This window comes from Salvelinus fontinalis, chromosome 6 (genome assembly GCF_029448725.1).
Source record: "Salvelinus fontinalis isolate EN_2023a chromosome 6, ASM2944872v1, whole genome shotgun sequence".
NCBI lineage: Eukaryota > Metazoa > Chordata > Actinopteri > Salmoniformes > Salmonidae > Salvelinus > Salvelinus fontinalis.
Window position 1 is genome coordinate 16816944 of NC_074670.1, and position 24993 is coordinate 16841936.

Consider the following 24993-nt stretch of genomic DNA (forward strand, 5'->3'; position numbering starts at 1 on the left):
TCACCACACCTTTCACCTCACTTAAATCTCCCTCATTCACTTCCAGTTCACTTCCAGAACTCGGTCTGGTGGAAAGCGACCCCTGTTTGTATTTGACTCCAGACTTCTTCTACACACCATCTTCATCTTCATCAAATTCCAATTCAGCCTCTGCTTTCTTCATTCTCTTCGACCTCTTCTTCCTCTTTTTCCTCCTCCATTCCTCCTTCGAAATCCACCTTTCCGTATCCCTGTCCCAATATTTTTCTCCTCCTGGCTTTGCTAGCAGCCCGGTGGCATCCCGATGTAACTCCATCTCATGATCGTCTTGCTCAACTCGAAAACATGTCTTCTAAAGGCACCGACATTTTGAGAGAATGGGCAGGGGCACAACTCCCAACCAGCCTACACTCTCCTCGAACTTTCTTTCAGAAATGATCATGCCTTATGCCTGCCAGGCGCTGTTCAGGGCTTAAATGCCCCACGAGCGCAATTATTTGGTAAAAAAACTACGTGCGCTTTTACGTGTAGGAGCAAGCATGACCGGAGATGACCAGGGCGCGTAGGATGTCGGCAAAGCTAGGGAACGTGCGGACAGACTTGTGCCACAATGGTATATAAGTCGGTGACGAGAGAGGGAGGGGAGCAAGTGCTGAACATTCTTCTAAGCATACAGTTCTAGATAACGGACTAAAGGGAGATACGATAACCTATTTGGCACCAAACAGGAATTACGGTAAAATAGCCTATATCGTTTTACTATTGTGAAGTTAGCAAACATTTGTATTTGTACATTTAGAATGAGAAGGGATGTATTTATAGACATAGATTTATTTATAGACTTTAGTCAATAGTAGTCAACAGGAGGACGCTCTGTCAGAATTAGTGGGGTATAGAATAGAATAGGATGAAATGTAATGTATGCATGAAAATTAAACCTGTATCATCACCACTTTCGTAAAATACATCAATGTCAATATCAATCTAGGGAAACGTTGATTTCTTTCTCATTTGAAAATTCGAGTTGAAACTGATGGTGAGATGAGGGAGGAAGGAAGAAAAAGAGGGAGGGTATAATCATCATGTCTTTTGCTGCTCAAGCCAGATAGTCTACAGTACAGTAGAGGTTGAATTTGTGCATCCACAGGTAAAATATACTCTGCTGTCTGTGCAGCTGCTAGGCTTGATGTGTTTCAGGTGTTTTAGTTCATCACTTCTAATGTATTAAAATGCTTCTGTTTTTATTTTTCTCTGCAGTTGGTTCCTCTGCAAACTGCTGTTTGGACTGCCTACATTGTTTACCTTGCAAATGAGAGCCTAGTTTTGGAAGGAGAAACTCAAACAAACTATTTAACTGGAGTTATTTGATCTTTCCTGAGGAAGTCAGACAGTGAAACACAATTCAAGATGGAGAATATGGAAGATGGGAAGGTAAGCAACACATTAGGTCTGTCATCATCTCTTTTCTCACATCTTCTCACATCTAGTATTCTCCAGTGCTTGACTTGGACTGAAATAGGTGCTGGTACTAATTTTGAGTGCTGGTACTATTTATATTTCGATGCAGGAACTCCACAATACTTTTGCGATAATATTCTATACAAGGTGCAGGAACTCAAGCAGTAGTAATTTTAAGGTGCTGGTACTCAGCTCTGGTGAGCTACTGCCCAAGTCGAGTACTGGTCTTCTCACAGAGTTACTGATTACATCATATGATTTTATTCATTTATTCATGTTGCTTCTTTTTGTTGTTGTTGCAATTACAGTTTTTAATGTTTCCTTCCACAACATAACAATGCAATTGAATTACATCACCATTTGAACCACATTAGTTACTCTACCGTCACACCAGTTGTGCAACAGTATTTCTACTACTACTCTTCTCCTCCACCTCTTTCTACATTATACATAAATTTATCTCTGGTGACTATTTCATAAACAATCCTCATCCACCAGCACTGTTTCCTGAGGAAGAGTAGAGCAATGTTCCCCCCCCCCCCCCTGTCTTTGTCTCCCTACCTTTAATGAGTCAGTCAGAGAATGGTATTTACAAGGAGACGGGTAAGCACTACTTTTCCTCTCTGGTATGTAGAAGAACAGGGGTTGGGGTGGAAGGGAAGTGGGAGAGGAGAGAGGAAAGAGAGAGAGGGGGGATAGAGAAGGAGAAAGGGGATTGGCGGATGCTACAGATACAGGTGGCGTGTCTGAACTTGAGCGGGTCTGTTTTATTCTCTGGCCTGTACCTGCATGTAGGACTAGGAGAGACAGACAGAATGAGGGAAGAGAGAGTGATGTGTAGTAAGGGGGGGTTTAGGAAATGATGTGTGAGGTGAGAGAAAGGAGTAGAAAGAGTCATATGATAGAGGGGGCAATAGCAATAGTAATAGTGTGACAGAGGGATAGAGTTATAAGCCCTTGTAAACAGTAGCTATGTGGAGATTATCCATTAGGCCTAGATTGGCCATCAGACCGCCCCTGTCACGCCCTGACCATAGAGAGCCTTTGTTTTTCTATGGTATAGTAGGTCAGGGTGTGACTGGGGGGTTTTCTAGTTATTATCTTCTATGTGGGGTTCTAGTTTAGTTTTTCTATGTTGGTGTTTGGTATGATTCCCAATTAGAGGCAGCTGGCTATCGTTGTCTCTAATTGGGGATCATATTTAAGTAGCATTTTTTCCACCTGTGTTTTATGGGATATTGTTTTGAGTTAGTGCACGTAGCACCTCTGTAGTCACGGTTCGTTGTTAGTTTATTGTTTTTTGTTTTGCTAAGTTTCACTTTCTAATAAATTATGGGGAACTCAACATCCGCTGCGCCTTGGTCCGATAATTATTCCAGCGAACGTGACTGAATATCCCATCAAACCAGGACCAAGCAGCATGCCCAAAGAGGGAAGGATTTCTGGACATGGGAAGAATGTGATGGGGAGATGTGAAACCCTTCCTTGGCGACAGACGGAAAGGAGATTATGGAGGACAGCGACGACGACAGGGTTCGCGGCAACAGAAAGCCCAAGGACAACCCCAAGTTTCTTTTGGGGGGGGGGGGGAGACATGGAGCCTGGCGGCTGAGCAGAGGGAAGAGCCAGAGGATGCAAGGAGGCAATGGCAGGGAGGCGAAGTTGGGAGAGAATGAGATGAGAGAGATGTTGTGCAAGTGTGTTCTGCTCAACATCCGACCACAGGATCCGGTTAGCAGTCTGGTGCAACCTGTGCTGGTTCCACGCTTCTGGCCTCAAGTGCACCTCTCCAGTCCGGTACGTCATGTGTCTCCGCCTAGCACTCTCCCTGAAGTGCGCCTTCCCAGTCCGGTACGTCCTGTGCCTGCTCCTCGCACTCTCCCTGAAGTGCGTGTCCCCAGTCCGGTACGTCCTGTGCCTGCTCCTCGCACTCTCCCTCAAGTGCGCCTTCCCAGTCCGGTTCGCCCTGTGCCTGCTCCTCGCACTTTCCCTCAAGTGCGCCTTCCCAGTCAGGTACGTCTTGTGCCTGCTCCTCGCACTCTCCCTGAGGTGCGTGTCACCAGTCCAGTACCACCTGTGCCGGCTCCACGCATCAGGCCTCCAGTGCGCCTCCCCAGTCCAGAGCTTCCGGCGACGGTCCCCAGTCCAGAGCTTCCGGCGACGGTCCCCAGTCCAGAGCTTCCGGCGACGGTCCCCAGTCCAGAGCTTTCGGCGACGTTTCACGGTCCGGAACCTCCTGAGACGTTTCACGGTCCGGAACCTCCTGAGACGTTTCACGGTCCGGAACCTCCTGAGACGTTTCACGGTCCGGAACCTCCTGAGACGGTCCACGGTCCGGAACCTCCTGAGACGGTCCACGGTCCGGAACCTCCAGCTCCATGGCGGGAGCCTTCCCCTGCGCCGATGCCCAGTCCAGGCACGGCGTCCGGTCCAGCTCTATGGCCGGAGCCTTCCCCTGCGCCGATGCCCAGTCCAGGCACGGCGTCCGGTCCAGCTCTATGGCCGGAGCCTTCTCCTGCGCCGGTGCTCAGTCCAGATATGGCGTCCAGTCCTGCTTCATGGCAGGAGCCTTCCTCTGCACTGATGTCCAGTCCAGATCTGGTGTCCAGTCCCGCTCCATAGCAGGAGCCTTCCTTGATACCGAGGTCCAGTCCAGGCACAGTGTTCAGCCCGGGTCCATGGCTGGATCCACGCGATGAGCGGGTTCTTCGGCCTGCACCAGAGCCGCCACCAAAGATAGTGGATCGGCGAGCTGAGCGGGTTCTTTGTCCCGCACCAGAGCCGCCCCCGATGCTGGCGGATCCGCGGGATGAGCGGGTTCTTCGTCTATCACCAGAGCCGCCACCGACACTAATCATCCCCCCCTACCCTCCCCATTTGTTTCAGGTTTTGCAGCCGGAGTCCGCACCTTTGGGGGGTATACTGTCACGCCCTGACCATAGAGAGCCTTTGTTTTTCTATGGTATAGTAGGTCAGGGCGTGACTGGGGGGTTTTCTAGTTATTCTTTTCTATGTGGGATTCTAGTTTAGTTTTTCTATGTTGGTGTTTGGTAGGATTCCCAATTAGAGGCAGCTGGCTATCGTTGTCTCTAATTGGGAATCATATTTAAGTAGCATTTTTTCCACCTGTGTTTTATGGGATATTGTTTTGAGTTAGTGCACGTAGCACCTCTGTAGTCACGGTTCGTTGTTTGTTTTGTTCTTTCTTTGTTGTTTTGCGCGTTTTTCAAATAAATATTACATGGAAACCATATTGCGCTGCAATTTGGTCCGATAATTATTCCAGCGAACATGACACCCCCCCCATGATGAACCCTGTGACCTCAGATCTCCATACATTGACTTAGCAACACAAGGCTTTCCTTATTCTCTATCATTTACATAAAGTCCCCCTAACAACACTGCTAACCTAGTCATGATTACACTCTTAACCACTCTAAAATACAGATGGATTGGATGCTTATTGTTACCAGATGCTTCTTCATATGGTTGCCTAGCTACAACATGGCTTGTCTTTTGAAACAGGTTGCACACTGTTGGTTGTCTGTCTCTTCTTTGTGGCTGTTAGGCAATGAGACTTTCCTACCAACCGTTGATGTGAAATTGAGCTTCTTGTCAATTGCATGTCACTCACTGACCATGTTGTTACACTACATGACCAAAAGTATTTGGACACCTGCTTGTCGAACATCTCATTCCAAAATCATGGGCATTAATTTGGTGTTTGTCCCCCCTTTGCTGCTAGAACAGCCTCCGCTCTTCTGGGAAGGCTCTCCACTAGATGTTGGAACATTGCTGCGGGGACTTCCATTCAGCCACAAGTGAGTGAGGTCGGGCACTGATGTTGGGTCGATTAGGCCTGGCTCGCAGTCAGTGTTCCAATTCATTCCAAAGGTGTTCGATGGGGTTGAGGTCAGGCCTCTGTGCAGGCCAGTCAAGTTCTTCCACACCAATCTCGACAAACCATTTCTGTATGGACCTCGCTTTGTGCACAGGGGCATTGTCATGCTGAACAGGAAAGGGCCTTCCCCAAACTGTTGCCACAAAGTTGGAAGCACAGAATCATCTAGAATGTCATTGTATGCTGTAGTGTTAAGATTTCCCTTCACTGGAACTAAGGGGCCTAGCCCGAACCATGAAAAACAGCCCCAGACCATTATTCGTCCTCCACCTATCTTTACAGTTGGCACTATGCATTCGGGCAGGTAGAGTTCTCCTGGCATGCGCCAAACCCAGATTAATCCGTCAGACTGCCAGATGGTGAAGCGTGATTCATCACTCCAGAGAACGCATTTCCACTGCTCCAGAGTCCAATGGCTGTGAGCTTTACACCACTCCAGCTGACACTTGGCATTGCGCATGGTGATCTTAGGCTTGTGTGTGACTGCTCCGCCATGGAAACCCTTTTCATGAAGCTCCTGACGATCAGTTATTGTGCTGACGTTGCTTCCAGAGGCAGTTCGGAACTCGGTAGTGAGTGTTGCAACCGAGGACAGACCATTTTTACACTCTAGGAGCTTCAGCACTCAGCGGTCCCGTTCTGTGAGCTTGTGTTGCTTATTACTTTGCGGCTGAGCCCTTGTTGCTCCTAGACGTTTCCATTTCACAATAACACCACTTACAGTTGGCAGCTCTAGCAGGGCAGAAATTTGACAAACAGACTAGTTGGAAAGGTGGCATCTTATGACGGTGCCAAGTTGAAATTCATTGAGGTCTTCAGTAAGGCCATTCTACTGCCAATGTTTGTCTATGGAGATTGCATGGCAGTGTGCTCGATTTTATACACCTGTCAGCAACAAGTGTGGCTGAAATAGCCAAATATACTAATTTGAAGGCGTATCCACATACCCCTTCATATTCATGTGACACACGCACACACACACACACACACACACACACACACACACACTGACATAAATGCACATGTCTATATAGGTTTGTGTAAAACAAGTTGTGCTTGTCAACAAGCTTTACAGGCTTTTTAGTATAGTACAGTATGTGTGGTATACACACACTCAACCATGCTACTCACTTTTTATTATCTATGAGTCACTTTAACCCTACCTACATGCACATATTACCTCAATTACCTCGACTAACCTGTACCCCCGCACATTGACTCGGTACCGGTACCCCCTGTATATAGCCTTGTTACTGTTATTTTATTGTTGCTCTTTTATTTTTTACTTTTTTAATACAGTTTATTTAGTAAATATTTTCTTAACTCTTTTTTTTTCCTAAAACTGCATTGTTGGTTAAGGGCTTGTAAGTAAGCATTTCACTGTAACCTGTTTTATTCGGCACATGTGACAAATACATTTGATTTGATTAGACACACACACATACTGTAGTATTCTGCACTGTCACACACTGTGCTCCTTACTCACTCAGCTACTCCCTTATTTAGTCATGTTATGAACTGTGACGGTATTCAGTACAGTAAATGATGTGCTCACACACTCTTTCTTGCTGTCTTACTCAACATTAAAGCTGGAATCCTTAATGGTCAAACTGACACGTCAGTTTGGGCTTTTACAACAACAAAGAAGTTACTGGAAACAACGAACACTGTATTTTTTAGAACAGCACTGCACTTTTTACCACGTTGGGCGACACCCCTTTTCATTTTTTTATTTATTGAACCTTTATTTAACTAGGAAAGTCAGTTAAGAACAAATTATTATTTATGATGACGGCCTACCAAAAGGCATAAGGCCTCCTGCGCTACGGGGGATGGGATTAAAAATAAAAATGTAGGCCAAAACACACATCACGACAAGAGAGACACCACAACACTACAGAAAGAGAGACCTAAGACAACCTAACCTAACCTAAGACAGCAACACATGACAACACAGCATGGTAGAAACAAAACATGACAACAACACAGTAGCAACACAACATGGCAGCAGCACAAAAAAAATGGTACAAGGATTATTGGGCACAGACAACAGCACAAAGGGCAAGCCCCTCACCTCCACTTCGTCAACAAAAACAATAACAACGGCCGTGGAGCAGACGGGCGCTGATTCCTCTACTGCAGTTTCCATCTTTAACATGTCTGTGCAGATTAAATATGAAGGTCTATTAAAGAGATACACTCACCAGCCTGTCCTCCAGCCCGTACCTCTGGAGACAGTCAAAACCCACTCACCAGTCTGTCCTCCAGCCCGTACCTCTGGAGACAGTCAAAACACTCTCACCAGTCTGTCCTCCAGCCCGTACGTCAGGAGACAGTCAAAACACACTCACCAGCCTGTCCTCCAGACCGTACGTCAGGAGACAGTCAAAACACTCTCACCAGCCTGTCCTCCAGTCCGTACCTCTGGAGACAGTCAAAACACACTCACCAGCCTGTCCTCCAGCCCGTACCTCTGGAGACAGTCAAAACACACTGACCAGCCTGTCCTCCAGACCGTACCTCTGGAGACAGTCAAAACAAACTCACCAGCCTGTCCTCCAGCCCGTACCTCTGGAGACAGTCAAAACTTGGTGACTTGCACAACATCTGTTTTACACAAACCTATAAAGACTTACATCATCTCATGGTGATTATTATTTTGAAGGGGACCCTGTTTCACCGTCTTTACATATCTTACTTCACGTGTAGTAGGCCTATTCATTTAGTTCTCATATTGTTTTAGATGACTGGGTATTGTAATGTCACAAGGCCACAGTGTCCTTCCTAGGGAAATACAATATGCCTGATTAGTACTATCACAGAACATAACACTTTTATCAGTGTAACTTGGGTAATGAAACCCGTAGAGCATTTTATTCTTATGGCACCGGCGTCTGTGTTTTTAGTGTTAGCCCAGGTTACCTCCGTATGTAGTCATTCTGTGTCAGTTGGTCTTTGATTTGAATAATGTTCCAGAACTAGGCCTCTTAATTATGCTTCCTACACATACAGTACCAGTGAAAAGTTTGGACACACCTGCTCATTCAGTTAAAAAAAAAGTGTACTATTTTCATAATCAAAACTATGAAACAACACACGTAATCATGTAGTAACCAAAAAAGTGTTTAAACAAATCAAAATATATTTTATATTTGAGATTCTTCAAAGTAGCCACCCTCTGCCTTGATGACAGCTTTGCACACTCTTGGCATTCTCTCAACCAGCTTCATGAGGTAGTCAGTCACCTGGAATGAATTTCAATTAACAGGTGTGCCTTGGTAAAAGTTAATTTGTGGAATTTCTTTCCTTAATGCGTTTGAGCCAATCAGTTGTGTTGTGACAAGGTAGGGGTGGTATACAGAACATAGCCCTATTTGGTAAAATATCAAGTCCATATTACGGTAAGAACAGCTCAAATAAGCAAAAAGAAGTCCATCATTACTTTAAGACATGAAGGTTAGTCAATCTGGAAAATTTCAATAACTTTTAAAGTTTCTTCAAGTGCAGTCACATAAACCATCAAGCGCTATGATGAAACTGGCTCTCATGATGACCGCCACAGGAAAGGAAGACCCAGAGTTACCTCTGCTGCAGAGGATGAATTCATTAGAGTTAACTGCACCTCAGATTGCAACCCAAATAAATACTTCACAGAGTTCAAGTAACAGACACATCTCAACATCAACTGTTCAGAATAGACTGCGTGAATCAGGCCTTCATGGTCGAATTCCTGCAAAGAAACCACTACTAAAGGACACCAATAATAAGAAGACTTGCTTGGGCCAAGAAACACGAGCGATGGACATTAGACCGATGGAAATCTGTCCTTGGGTCTGATGAGTCCAAATTTGAGATTTTTGATTCCAACCACTGTGTCTTTGTGAGACGCAGAGTAGGTGAACGAATGATGTGTGGTTCCAACCGTGAAGTACGGAGGAGGAGGTGTGATGGTGTGGGGGTTCTTTGCTGGTGACACTGTCAGTGATTTATTTAGAATTCAAGGCAGACTTAACTAGGATGGCTACCACAGAATTCTGCAGCGTTAAGCCATCCCATCTGGTGTGCACTTAGTGGGACAATGACCCAACACACCTCCAGGCTGTGTAAGGGCTACTTGACCAAGAAGGAGAATGATGGAGTGCTACATCAGATGACCTGGCCTCCACAATCACCCGACCTCAACCCAATTGAGATGGTTTGGGATGAGTTGGACCGCAGAGTGAAAGAAAAGCAGCCAAAAAGTCCTCGGCAAATGTGGGAACTCCTTCAAGACTGTTGGAAAAGCATTCCAGGTGAAGCTGGTTGAGAAAATGTCAAGAGTGTGCAAAGCTGTCATCAAGGCAAAGGGTGGCTACTTTGAAGAATCTAAAATACATTTTTGGGGCCTCCTGGGTGGTGCAGTGGTCTAAGGCACTGCAATGCAGTGTTAGCTGTGCCACCAGAGACTCTGGGTTCGAGCCCAGGCTGTCGCAGCCGGCCACGACCGGGAGGCCCATGGGCGGCGCACAATTGGCCCAGCGTCGTCCGGGTTAGAGAGGGTTTGGCCGGCAGGGATATTCTTGTCTCATCGCGCACTAGCGACTCCTGTGGCGGGCCGGGTGCAGTGCATGCTGACCCGATCGCTAGGTGTACAGTGTTTTCTCCGACACATTGGTGCGGCTGGCTTCCGGGTTGGATGCGCGCTGTGTTAAGAAGCAGTGCGGCTTGGTTGGATTGTGTTTCGGAGGACGCATGGCTCTCGACCTTCGCCTCTCCCGAGTCCGTGCGGGAGTTGTAGCGATGAGACAAGACAGTAACTACTAACAATTGGATACCACGAAATTGGGGAGAAAAAGGGGGTTCAAAAGAATTATATATATTTTGATTTGTTTTTTGGTTACTACATGATTCCATATGTTATTTCATAGTTTTGATGTCTTCACTATTATTCTGCAATGTAGAAAATAGCAAAAATAAAGAAAAACACATGATTGAGGAGGTGTGTCCAAATTTTTGACTGGTACTGTATATTAGGACCATTATGATAAAGCAATGATCAGTTTTCCTTTACATTCCTGTACACACGTAGCCTATAGCTCATAACATTAAGACAAAGGAGATGATCGTGGACTACAGGAAAAGGAGGGCTGAGCATTCTCATCGACAGGGCTGTAGTGGAGCAGGTTGAGAGCTTGGTGTCCACATCACCAACAAACTATCATGGTCCAACCACACCAAGACAGTCGTGAAGAGGGCACAATAACGCCTATTCCCCCTCAGGAGACTGAAAAGATTTGTCACGGGTCCTCAGATACTCAAAAAGTTCTACAGTCGTGGCCAAAAGTTTTGAGAATGACACAAATATTAATTTCCACAAAGTTTGCTGCTTCAGTGTCTTTAAATATTTTTGTCAGATGTTACTATGGAATACTGAAGTATAATTACAAGCATTTCATAAGTGTCAAAAGCTTTTATTGACAATTACATGAAGTTGATGCAAAGAGTCCATATTTGCGTGTTGACCCTTCTTTTTCAAGGCCCCTGCAATCCGCCCTGGCATGCTGTCAATTAACTTCTGGGCCACATCCTGACAGATGGCAGCCCATTCTTGCATAATCAATGCTTGGAGTTTGTCAGAATTTGTGGGTTTTTGTTTGTCCTCTTGAGGATTGACCACAAGTTCTCAATGGGATTAAGGTCTGGGGAGTTTCCTACGTTTTGTTCCCCGAGCCACTTAGTTATCACTTTTTCCTTATGGCAAGGTGCTCCATCATGCTGGAAAAGGCATTGTTCATCACCAAACTGTTCCTGGATGGTTGGGAGAAGTTGCTCTCGGGGGATGTGTTGGTACCATTCTTTATTCATGGCTGAGTTCTTAGGTAAAATTGTGAGTGAGCCCACTCCCTTGGCTGAGAAGCAACCCCACACATGAATGGTCTCAGGATGCTTTACTGTTGGCATGACACAGGACTGATGGTAGCGCTCACCTTGTCTTCTCCAGACAAGCTTTTTTCCGGATGCCCCAGACAATAGGAAAGGGGATTCATCCGAGAAAATGACTTTACCCCAGTCCTCAGCAGTCCAATCCCTGTACCTTTTGCAGAATATCAGTCTGTCCCTGATGTTTTTCCTGGAGAGAAGTGGCTTCTTTGCTGCCCTTATTGACACCAGGCCATTCTCCAAAAATGCCTCACTGTGCGTGCAGATGCACTCACACCTGCCTGCTGCCATTCCTGAGCAAGTTCTGTACTGGTGGTGCCCCGATCCCGCAGCTGAATCAACTGTAGGAGACGGTCCTGGCACTTGCTGGCCTTCCTTTGGCGCCCTGAAGCCTTCTTCAGAACAATTGAACTGCTCTCCTTGAAGTTCTTGATGATCCGATAAATGGTTGATTTAGGTGCAATCTTACTGGCAGCAATATCCTTGCCTGTGAAGCCCTTTCTGTGCAAAGCAATGATGAAGGCACGTGTTTCCTTGCAGGTAACCATGGTTGACAGAGGAAGAAGAATGATTCCAAACACCACCCTCCTTCTGAAGCTTCCAGTCTGTTATTCGAACTCAATCAGCATGACAGCGTGATCTCCAGCCTTGTCCTCGTCAACACTCACACCTGTGTTAACGGGAGAATCATTGACATGATGTCAGCCGGTCCTTTTGTGGCAGGGCTGAAATGCAGTGGAAATGTTTTTTGGGGATTCAGTTAATTTGCATGGCAAAGAGGGACTTTGCAATTAATTGCAATTCATCTGATCACTCTTCATAACATTCTGGAGTATATGCAAATTGCCATCATACAAACTGAGACAGCAGACTTTGTGAAAATTAATATTTGTGTCATTCTCAAAACTTTTGGCCACAACTGTACAGCTGCACCATCGAGAGCATATTGACTGGTTGCATCACTGCCTGGTATGTCAACTTCTCGGCCTCCGACTGCATGGAACTACAGTGGGTAGTGCGTACGGCCCAGTACATCACTGGGGCCAAGTTTCCTGCCATCCATGACCTCTATACCAGGCGGTGTCAGAGGAAGGCCCTAAAAATGGCCTAAGACTCCAGCCACCCTAGTCATAGATGTTCTCTCTGCTACAGCAAGGCAAGTGGTACCGGAGTGCCAAGTCTAGGTCCAAAAGGCTTCTTAACACCTTCTATCCCCAAGCCATAAGACTGCTGAACAGCTAATCAAATGGCTACCCTGACTATTTGCATTGACCTCAATTATGTACATATTACCTCTACTAACCTGTGTGTGTGTGTAATATTATATTAACTAATATAATCCATCAGTTTTACCTTAACTGCAGTGCAATAAAACATTAACTAGAGTGTAATAGTGCAACTTAATGTTAAGTGTTATCCACCCAGCTTTATATCCTATCATATCCTATTCTGTTGCTGACAGTAGCATGAAACCATGAAAACAATATCTTGCTTTTCTTCTGGCTAGTCTTTTCTCCCTAGCAACTGGGTCTGCGTTAATCTTTTGTCTGTGTCGTGCAGCCTTCTCCTTATTAGACAACGGCATCTACAGTATAAAGATAATGGGCCTTGAAAATACCCAAAAATGCCATAAAATTGTTTTAAATTATAATATTCAGTATTCACACAACAATTAAATCTGAATTAAATTAAATGATTAATTGTTGTAAACTTGTGAAAACATGGGATAACAAAGCTACTGTCATTCAGCATAATGGGTGACATTGTGGTATAACATTAAACTTTTGTTGTGCTGAAGGACAAAAGCGTGATACTGAAGGATGGATTTCATACATAAACATATTTAACAAGCAGTTCCTTGGCCACCTATATAAAGTAATGACCTTGACCTATAAATATTATCCTTACTTTTCATATTTAATATAGCCTTTTATAAATTCATAACATTAAAAGTATGTTTTCTGTGTTGTACTGAAGGACATGCGTTTTTGGTACAAAGGTTACTAGAGGTTGAAAAGGTGAAATCATCAGAGGTTACTCACCTCATCAGATTAATAGAGGGTCTTCAATGGGTCTTCTTTGTAATGTCACACACTGTCACATGATTACCTTTAAAATGGCTTTTTACCTTTGTGATACTGAATGACATTGATGAAGAGCAAAAGTCCAGACAAAAGTTATTCAAGTTTTTAAAATATTTTTTAGATACAGTATGTTGCCCATTATTCTATATATTGTTGCAAACACACACAATTATGCCATGAGTGTTCATTTATATTTTTAGGATGAATTTCAAACTTTTAAAAACACTTGTCATAAGAATTTTAACTCGCACAGTTACACTGAAGGACATTTTGACACTTTAGAGCTCAATAACTCCCTTAATGTAATAGTTTGCAACACAAATATTTCTAGGTCAAAAGAAAGGTAAGAGTTGAGTGATTTAATATTATATTTATACATATTTCTCTTTTTATGTTGAATGAATGGCCTTCGAACACCAAGTTTAAACGTCTCGTCTTTGGCCCATCTATGTGTAATAGTGTGTGTCATAAAGAGTAGCCTACCTTTGTGTAATAATAACTGATATACTGTCATGTCACTTTCCTATAGCCTACATTCTCTGTAAAGTGATGTGGTATTTGAGATGAGTAGGTTTTGGTCCTTTAAAAGAGACCACATCAAACAGGGTCTCTTTCCCTGGTCTGGCCCAGGGCTTTGTATTGCAGACTTTCATTATAACCAATCCGCTTGGTGCTGCTATGTTGCCCAGCTTTAAATGTGACAACTGACTATCATTCACCAAAAACCCACAGCTAAAAAGAAAACATCTTCATGCCAGATGTATTCACTTGGTATTTGTTTAAGTAGTAGTTAGTATTAGTATATTAACGCATATTGGACTGGTATAACAGCCGAACCCCATACAATAGGCCTCAACAGTAGAATAAAGTAGCATAAATCCATAGTAGCATAGAGTCTCTATTCTTCTCACAGTTCATCCTCAAGACTCCGGGTCGATCAGGATTGCGAAACATGGTTCCATTTCCACTGCTTTGTAACACTTAGGCTAGCGTGGCAGTGTAGACAGTGACAGCTTGTGAATGCTCAGAGAGAAAGCAGAAGAGAGGGAGAACAATCACAAACAGAATGGTTCTTTGTGTATTTTCTACTGTCACTGGGAACAACAAGAGCCTTGTGGGCCAAGACACTGGCTATGACACTGGCTATGATGACAATGACAGAATTATTGTACACTACATCTCCATCCATATGCATTAGACCAGTGGACATCTAATTTCCTGTTTCTCTCTCTTGCTATCCTTTTCTCTGTCACTTTCTTGTTATCTGTTTCTCTCTCTCTTTCTATTATTTTAACACCCCTCTCCCTCCATCACTCCCTCTCTCTCCCTGTTTTCACTCTCCCTCTCTCTTCCTCCCTCTATCTCTCCTCCATCCCCAGAAGAAGAAGGGAGTGACCTGTTACCTCCTCTACTGCATCACTACAGCCGTCATCGGCTCCCTGCAGTTTGGATACAACACTGGAGTCATCAATGCCCCTGAGCAGGTGTGTGTGTGTGTGTGTGCGTGCGTGTGCAATACGGGAGTGGTCATAATGGTCATCATTATTAATGTATTATTTATTCAAAAAGGATACCTCCTTTTATAATCAACTTAGCGTTGTGTCATACTAGTCCCCCCCCCCCCCCCCCCCCCCCCCCCCACGCACACACACATACTCACACGGAGTTGGATAGATGTGCTGTTTTCAACTTTGTCTCCCCCTTGTGGGCAGTCAGTGGCAGTACTCATGTGTATTGACTATAACAGTCAGGGCTGGAACAGGGCTGGAACAAATGCCTGCACCTTCTGTACAGCTCCAGGACTAGGATTTTAGACCACTTGTCTAAATCCTCAGTGATATTCCCACCCTTTAACCTCTGAAGGTTCTAAGTCTGTCATCTCCACTCTCAGAAACTGCGACGGTTCTTCCAGAATGTGTCTATGGATCGTTATGGAGACCCCTTCTCCTCTGGGACTAACACCATGGTTTGGAGCTTCGCTGTGGCCATCTTCAGTGTGGGGGGCATGGTTGGGTCCTTGTCTGTGGGGGTCATGGTGGACAGGTTTGGGAGGTGAGTTAAGGACTAATGATACAAAGCAATGCAGATGTACAGTAAATGTGTGTGTGGAAGTGGTTTTGTATCTGTAATGACTTTGTAGTGTTTTATTTTATTTTATTCCCAGCACCACAATGAGAGGTGTGCGGCATGTAAATATTTGCTCTCAAAGATGAACCAAGGGCCCTTAGTCGATTCTGTGCTGTAATGTTAATTGAGTCTGTAATGTTAATTGAGTCTGTAATGTTAATTGAGTCTGTAATGTTAATTGAGGCTGTAATGTTAATTGCGGTCTTACCTCCTAACTAGAGGTCGACCGATTCTGATTTTTCAACGCCGATACCGATTATTGGAGGACCAAAAAAAGCCGATACCGATTAATCGTCCGATTTTTATATATATATTTGTAATAATGACAATTACAACAATACTAAATGAACACTTATTTTAACTTAAAATAATGCATCAATAAAATCAATTTAGCCTCAAATAAATAATGAAACATGTTCAATTTGGTTTAAATAATGCAAAAACACAGTGTTGGAGAAGAACGTAAAAGTGCATTATGTGCCATGTAAAAAAGCTAACGTTTAAGTTCCTTGCTCAGAACATATGAAAGCTGGTGGTTCCTTTTATGAGCTGGTGGTTCCTTGAAGACATTAGTCTTCAATATTCCCAGGTAAGAAGTTTTAGGTTGTAGTTATTATAGGACTATTTCTCTCTATACCATTTGTTTTTCAAATACCTTTGACTATTGGATGTTCTAATAGGTACTTTAGTATTGTCAGCCTAATCTCGGGAGTTGATAGGCTTGAAGTCATAAACAGCGCAATGCTTGAAGCACAGCGAAGAGCTGCTGGCAAATGCAGGGAATTGCTGTTTGAATGAATGCTTACGAGCCTGCTGCTGCCTACCACCACTCAGTCAGACTGCTCTATCAAATCATAGACTTAATTATAATATAATAACACACAGAAATACGAGCCTTAGGTCATTAATATGGTAAAATCCGGAAACTATAATTTTGAAAACAAAGCGTTTATTCTTTCAGTGAAATACGGAACCGTTACGTATTTTATCTAACGGGTGGCATCCATAAGTCTAAATATTCCTGTTACATTGCACAACCTTCAATGTCATGTCATAATTATGTACAATTCTGGCAAATTAATTACGGTCTTTGTTAGGAAGAAATGGTCTTCACACAGTTCGCAACGAGCCAGGCGGCCCAAACTGCTGCAAATACCCTGACTTTGCTTGCACAGAACGCAAGAGAAGTGACACAATTTCCCTAGTTAAAAGAAATTAATGTTAGCAGGCAATATTAACTAAATATGCAGGTTTAAAAATATATACTTGTGTATTGATTTTAAGAAAGGCATTGATGTTTATGGTTTGGTACACGTTGGTGCAACGACAGTGCTTTTTTCGTGAATACGCTTGTTAAATCACCCGTTTGGCGAAGTAGGCTGTGATTCAATGATAAGTTAACAGGCACCGCATCGATTATATGCAACGCAGGACAATCTCGATAAACTAGTATATCATCAACCATGTGTAGTTAACTAGTGATTATGTTAAGATTGATTGTTTTTTATAAGGTAAGTTTTATGCTAGCTAGCAACTTACCTGGGCTCCTTGCTGCACTCGCATAACAGGTAGTCAGCCTGCCACGCAGTCTCCTCGCAGAGTGCAACGTAATCCGCCATAATCGGTGTCCAAAAATGACGATTACCGATTGTTTTGAAAACTTGAAATTGGCCCTAATTAATCGGCCATTCCAATTAATTGTTCAACCTCTACTCTAACCTGGCCTCATCTCACCTCACTTCATCACTCTTTATTTAGCAGGCCAGGGCACTGGACTAAATGGCTTTCCTCCGTCTTTCTAACATCACACATTATTCCTCCCACTTTCTTTCTTTTCTTTCCCCTTTTCCTATCCTCCCCTCTCGCTCTCTCGCTCTCTCGCTCTCTCGCTCTCTCGCTCTCTCGCTCTCTCTCTCTCTCTCTCTCTCTCTCTCCCCCCCCCCCCCCCAGGCGTAAGTCCATGCTCCTGGCCAACGTACTGGCCCTTCTGGGTGGAACTCTGATGGGTCTGTCCAGCCTGTGTAAGTCCTTTGAGATGGTCATCATTGGCAGGCTGGTCATTGGCGTGTTCTGTGGCCTGTGTACGGGACTGACGCCCATGTACGTGGGAGAGCTGGCCCCCACGCACCTCAGGGGGGCCTTCGGCACCCTCCACCAGCTGGGAGTGGTCATTGGCATCCTGGTGGCACAGGTACCACAGAGAGGACCAGGCACTGGGTTCACTTTCATTTAGGCTATTTTAGTTCAAACTCTACTGAGTTTATTGTAATTAATTGAACTTAATGTTATTGAGGTCAACTGAATTAAATGCTGTTCATTTCACTGAATGTAATTGACTGATCTCCTTTTTCTGTACAATCAAGTCAGTTAAATCTGTTTTAGTTTGAGCATGACTTTTCTACTACCTTAAGCTTTAACCCTGGCCATCCTGTTGTCCCTCTCTCTGCTCTGTAGGTCTTTGGTCTGGAGTTTCTGCTGGGGTCAGACTCCCTGTGGCCCCTCCTGCTGTCCCTGACGGCCATCCCTGCTGTGGTGCAGAGCATCATGTTGCCCTTCTGCCCAGAGAGCCCCCGCTACCTCCTCATCAGCCTCAACCAGGAGGAGGAGGCTCGCAAAGGTCAGGGAGAGGAGACATGTTACTGATCATATTACACATAGGAGATGTTACTGATCATATTACCACCATCACCACCTTCCGGAGACACCTGAAACCCCACCTCTTCAAGGAATACCTAGGATAGGATAAAGCAATCCTTCTGCCCCCCCCCCCCCCCCCTTAAAAGATCTAGATGCACTATTGTAAAGTGGCTGTTCCACTGGATGTCATAAGGTGAATGCACCAATTTGTAAGTCGCTCTGGATAAGAGCGTCTGCTAAATGACTTAAATGTAAAATGTAAAATATTACACATAGGAGATGTTACTGATCATATTACACATAGGAGATGTTACTGATCATATTACACATAGGAGATGTTACTGATCATATTACACATAGGAGATGTTACTGATCATATTACACATAAGATATGTTACTGATCATATTAAATAATGGAGATGTTACTGATCATATTAAATAAAGGAGATGTTACTGATCATATTAAATAATGGAGATGTTACTGATCATATTACACATAGGAGATGTTACTGATCATATTAAATAAAGGAGATGTCACTGATCATATTAAATAAAGGAGATGTTACCGATCATATTACACATAAGATATGTTACTGATCATATTAAATAAAGGAGATGTTACTGATCATATTGCACAGCACTCATTTAGGTGACTTTTTTATTTGACTGTTTACTTAGAAACTATGTGGTGTAAAAGTAATTACATGACAATTACTCTGTTGTTTATTTGGGATTCATTAGTATCAGAAATTACCTAGTATTTAAAAAATATTTTGCCCTCACTCCAGCCCTGGTGCGTCTGCGTGGCTGTGAGGACGTAAGTGATGACATCCAGGAGATGAAGGAAGAAGGGATGAAGATGGCCATGGAGAAGAAGGTCACTATTCCAGAACTCTTCCGCTCGCCAGCCTACCGTCAGCCAATCATCATCGCCATCATCCTGCAGCTCTCCCAGCAGCTCTCTGGCATCAACGCGGTGAGTAGACTACAACTCCCACAATGCAACATAAGTAGGGCCAGGAGTTATTCCATACTACATAATCGAACTAGGAAAAACATTAGGGAAAAGCCTTTAAGAAGGACAGAGAGTTTTTCCTTCTCTTAATCCATGACCCCTGATCTAACAATACATGACAGTTGGAAGCAATATGGTGGAAACCTATCCAGCCCTTTTATAAATTAGTAATGAAGGAAAGGAGATGAGGAAAGAGAAGCATAGCCACATATTTCAAAAGAATAAGTTCTCAATGAGCCTTTCCAGATAAAGTTATTGCGATTAGCATATGTAGTAGGACGTGTAATGTTGCAACTCTCACAGTTCTACAGAAGTCACAGTTCAACGTTAGAATACTGAAACTAAATGATTCAGTGAAGAGATGCCAACATACAGAGACTGTCAAGGCACCACCTCCTCTTCAGCCCAGAGGCTGAGGAAGGAAGCGCTTGATTAAGTGGAATGGATGTAGCATAATAACATGACTAGCAAGATGATCACCCTAAGATCTAATGGAGATTGTCTGTTGATAAGGTCAGTTAACCTGGCTGTCAGTCTGAGTTAGCGTTAGCCAAGTTTATCCTGACTCAGAGAGACCCAGGTTAAAGGTCAGTGCAATGACCTTTAGACTGGGCCTAATTCAGACGGATGTTAGAGGGCCCTTTTACTGAACAATGTGTATGTTTCATATGATTGTCTTTTGCTTTTCGTGTTTTGTGTTTGCTTTCATGTATTTTGTAATTGATGTGTATATAGATATGTATAGTGAAACTGTTGTTTAGTGATGTGTTTATAGATATGTACAGTAAAACTGTTGTTTATTGATGTGTATATAGATATGTATAGTAAAACTGTTGTTTATTGATGTGTATATAGATATGTATAGTGAAACTGCTGTTTAGTGATGTGTTTATAGATATGTATAGTAAAACTGTTGTTTAGTGATGTGTTTATAGATATGTACAGTAAAACTGTTGTTTAGTGATGTGTTTATAGATATGTACAGTAAAACTGTTGTTTATTGATGTGTATATAGATATGTATAGTAAAACTGTTGTTTATTGATGTGTATATAGATATGTATAGTGAAACTGTTGTTTATTGATGTGTATATAGATATGTATAGTAAAACTGTTGTTTAGTGATGTGTATATAGATATGTATAGTGAAACTGTTGTTTATTGATGTGTATATAGATATGTATAGTAAAACTGTTGTTTAGTGATGTGTATATAGATAGATATATATAGTGAAACTGTTGTTTATTGATGTGTATATAGATATGTATAGTAAAACTGTTGTTTATTGATGTGTATATAGATATGTATAGTAAAACTGTTGTTTATTGATGTGTATATAGATATGTATAGTAAAACTGTTGTTTATTGATGTGTATATAGATATGCATAGTAAAACTGTTGTTTATTGATGTGTATATAGATATGTATAGTAAAACTGTTGTTTAGTGATGTGTATATAGATATGTATAGTGAAACTGTTGTTTATTGATGTGTATATAGATATGTATAGTAAAACTGTTGTTTATTGATGTGTATATAGATATGTATAGTAAAACTGTTGTTTAGTGATGTGTATATAGATAGATATATATAGTGAAACTGTTGTTTATTGATGTGTATATAGATATGTATAGTAAAACTGTTGTTTAGTGATGTGTATATAGATATGTATAGTAAAACTGTTGTTTAGTGATGTGTATATAGATAGATATATATAGTGAAACTGTTGTTTATTGATGTGTATATAGATATGTATAGTAAAACTGTTGTTTATTGATGTGTATATAGATATGTATAGTGAAACTGTTGTTTATTGATGTGTATATAGATATGTATAGTAAAACTGTTGTTTAGTGATGTGTATATAGATAGATATGTATAGTGAATCTGTTGTTTATTGATGTGTATATAGATATGTATAGTAAAACTGTTGTTTAGTGATGTGTTCATGCAGGGCTCATCTGCTAAAGAGACAGTGGTCTCAGCATGACTCCCTTCTTAAATAAAGGTTACATAAAACAATTATACATCCAGCATCAATCAAACCCAGATGGCCACAGAACACAGTGAAACAACAGCCCTCTCTCTGTCTGTAGGAGTAAACATGGGTCAACAACAACTAGATTTAACTAGATACATATCCTCATATTGGTTATGAATGTAATCAACAACCTCTCCCTCTCTCCTGCTTCCTCTTCAGGTATTCTACTATTCGACAGGTATATTTGACACTGCCGGGGTGACCCAGCCCATCTACGCCACTATAGGAGCTGGTGTGGTCAACACTCTATTCACAGTGGTGTCTGTAAGTATTTTAACACATCAAGTGTCAAGTATAATAATACAGAAATAGTACAGTTTGATAGTGCACTACTCTTGACCAGATTCCAATATGAAATGTAATACCCTTGGACACATTCTAAGCACTTCCTTGTTTGATTCACAGCTCTTTCTGGTGGAGAGGGCGGGACGAAGGACCCTGCACCTTATCGGATTGGCTGGAATGGCTGTCAGTGCTCTGCTCATGACCATCTCCCTCGCATTGGTGGTGAGTTTGAATCTCGGCTGTCCATCATTTCAAATGTCAAGAACACGACAATAACTATTCTTGTCACACCATAAATATCCTTGACTGGATTTTATTCCACTGCTTAACATTAAAACTTATCCGCCGCCATTGTTGCAACCCCTATTACTAGCCTGTTCAACCTCTCTTTCGTATCGTCTGAGATTCCTAAAGATTGGAAAGCTGCCGCGGTAATCCCCCTCTTCAAAGGGGGAGACACTCTAGACCCAAACTGCTAGAGACCTATATCCATCCTGCCCTTCTAAGGTCTTCGAAAGCCAAGTTAACAAACAGATTACCGACCATTTCAAATCCTACCATACCTTCTCCGCTATGCAATCTGGTTTCCGAGCTGGTCATAGGTGCAACTCAGCCACGCTCAAGGTCCTAAACGATATCATAACCTCCCTCGAAAAAAGACAGTACTGTGCAGTCGTCTTCATTGACCTGGCCAAGGCTTTCGACTCTGTCAATCACGTTATTCTTATCGGCAGACTCAACAGCCTTTAATGACTGCCTCGCCTGGTTCACTAACTACTTCTCAGGTAGAGTTCAGTGTGTCAAATTGGAAGGCCTGTTGTCTGGACCTCTGGCAGTCTCTATGGGGGTGCTGCAGGGTTCAATTCTCAGGCCGACACTTTTCTCTATATATATCAATGATGTCGCTCTTGCTGCGGGTTATTCCTTGATCCACCTCTACGCAGACGACACCATTCTGTATACATCTGTTCCTTCTTGGGACACTTTGATAACAAACCTCCAAACGAGCTTCAACGCCATACAACACTCCTTCCGTGGCCTCCAACTGCTTTTAAATGCTAGTAAAATGAAATGCAGGCTCTTCAACTGATCGCTGCCTGTACCCACGCGCCCGACTAGCATCACTACTCTCGACGGTTCTGACTTAGAATATGTGGACAACTATAAATACCTAGGTGTCTGACTAGACTGTAAACTCTCCTTCCAGACTCACATTAAGCATCTCCAATCCAAAATGAAATCTAGAATCGGCTTCCTATTTCGCAACAAATCCTCCTTCACTCATGCTGCCAAACGTACCCTTGTAAAACTGACTATCCTACCGATCTTTGACTTCGGCGATGTCATTTACAAAATAGCCTCCAATACTCTACTCAGCAAATTGGATGCAGTCTATCACAGTGCCATCCGTTTTGTCACCAAAGCCCCATATACTACCCACCACTGTGACCTGGATGCTCTTTTTGGCTGGTCCTCACTACATATTTGTCGTCAAACCCACTGGCTCCAGGTCATCTATAAGTCCTTGCTAGGTAAAGTTTTGCCTTATCTCAGCTCACTTGTCACCATAGCAACACCCACCCGTAGCACACGCTCCAGCAGGTATATTTCACTGGTTATCCCCAAAGCCAACACCTACTTTGGCCGCCTTTCCTTCTAGTTCTCTGCTGCCAATGAAAATCACTGAAGTTGGAGACTTATATCTCCCTCACTAACTTTAAGCGTCAGCTGTCAGAGCAGCTTTCCGATCGCTGCAGCTGTACACAGCCCATCTGTAAATAGCCCATCCTACTACCAACCTCATCCCCATATTTGTTTTTGTTTTTCTGCTCTTTTGCACACCAGTATTTCTACTTGCACATCCTCATCTACTCATATATCACTCGTGTAAATTGCTAAATTGTAATTACTTCGCCACTCTTGGCCTATTTATTGCATTACCTCCTTACTTCATTGGCACAGACTGTATACAGATTTTTCTATTGTGTTATTGACTGTAGTTTGTTTATCCCATGTGAAACTCTGTGTTGTTGTTTTTGTTGCACTGCTTTGCTTTATCTTGGCCAGGTCGCAGTTGTAAATGAGAACTTGTTCTCAACTGGCCTACCTGGTTAAATAAAGGTGAAAAAAACAAACTTGTTTGATCCCTCCATTCCCTCCCTCCTCTCTGAGTAGAAGACCAACACGTCTCTGAGCTACCTGGCCATCGTGGCGGTGTTTGCCTTCGTGGCCAGTTTTGAGATGGGCCCAGGTCCTATCCCATGGTTCATAGTTGCTGAGTTGTTCTCCCAGGGGCCTCGGCCTGCAGCTATGGCCGTCGCTGGCTGCTCCAACTGGACCGCCAACTTCCTGGTCGGGCTGGGCTTCCCCAAACTGGAGGTTGGTTCTTCGTCCTCATCCTACCCCTCTTACTACAGACACCTATGTATATGTATCAAGATACATCTGCAGGCCTCAAAGCTGAATGAATGGGATTGGCAAAAACATCAGACAAACTTTACAGCTTAGATTGTGTTACTCTCTAACCTCCTCTCTCTCCTTTACAGGAGCTGTGTGGTCCTTACGTCTTCATCATCTTCATGATCTTCCTCATCTTCTTCTTCGTCTTCACCTACTTCAAAGTTCCGGAGACCAAGGGGCGGACCTTTGACGACATTGCCAAAGGATTCGCCGGCACTGCAGGAGCACAATCTCCTCCCCCAGGGGGCATGGTCACCCTGCCCGTCTCCCCGACGACGGAGAAAGTCCCAATGGTTGAGTTTCCGACGGAAGAGAAGTAAAAGAAGTGATCGTCAGCGAATCCGTAGATAGTGTAACAGTTAGAGAACAGGGTTACAGGGTTAGACAAGCCCCTTGTGCATAGATACTGTAGTGTAGGGAGTTTGTCCATTTGAGGTTGAATTGGACTTTTAAAGTGCAGGACTAGAGATATGCACTGTTGTGGAGAGGAGCTTCCATATGAAATAGCAGCTTAGTGTTGGGGTGTGTGAATAGTGTGTGTTGGGAATAGGGTTGGGGATGATCATGCAGGCATCATGAGAGTGCGTGTCAAAGAGAAGTTATGTTTACTGTGTGTCAGTGTGTGCATGTGTGTGTGTGTGTGTGTGTGCCTTCAGTCATTTTCTTTTAAACTGCCTAAAGTATTTATTACTGTAAGTTATTAATGATCATTTGTAATGATCTTTTACCAATGCCCAAGTAATTTATGACATTTATTTTTAAGTGACTTACGTCATAGACGCCAATCATTAATTAATCAATGACAATTTTTTACTGTACTTTTTAATGATTGACATTACAATAAAAACCTTTATAGTATTAGCATTTAAGAGGATAAACATTCCAACAAATATGTTCAGTATAAACTTCCAGTATTGTCCTTCACTTGGGTGAAAGGGTATTAGGATTTGGGTTGATGTGTACTGAGGTCAGTGGGTTTGGGAGTACAGTACGGGAACCTAAAAAGGGTTTCATCTGAAATCCTCTCTGCCTGGTGTATCCTAACCTAGTCTATCTGTCTCTCTGCCTGGTGTATCCTAACCTAGTCT

The 24993-nt window shown here is 43.1% G+C and overlaps 1 protein-coding gene across 1 annotated transcript; it reads left to right on the forward strand.

The window, feature by feature from the left end:
• Positions 1–624: 624 nt before the first annotated feature.
• LOC129857185 (solute carrier family 2, facilitated glucose transporter member 3-like) lies at positions 625–24993 on the forward strand. The gene is made up of 11 exons (XM_055925197.1): positions 625–715; positions 1237–1410; positions 14721–14825; positions 15233–15393; positions 17419–17659; positions 17923–18085; positions 18894–19081; positions 21320–21424; positions 21566–21667; positions 23621–23824; positions 23992–24993. Exons 2-11 carry the CDS (start codon positions 1387–1389, stop codon positions 24223–24225), a joined length of 1527 nt encoding a protein of 508 aa, XP_055781172.1. The 5' UTR covers positions 625–715; positions 1237–1386; the 3' UTR covers positions 24226–24993.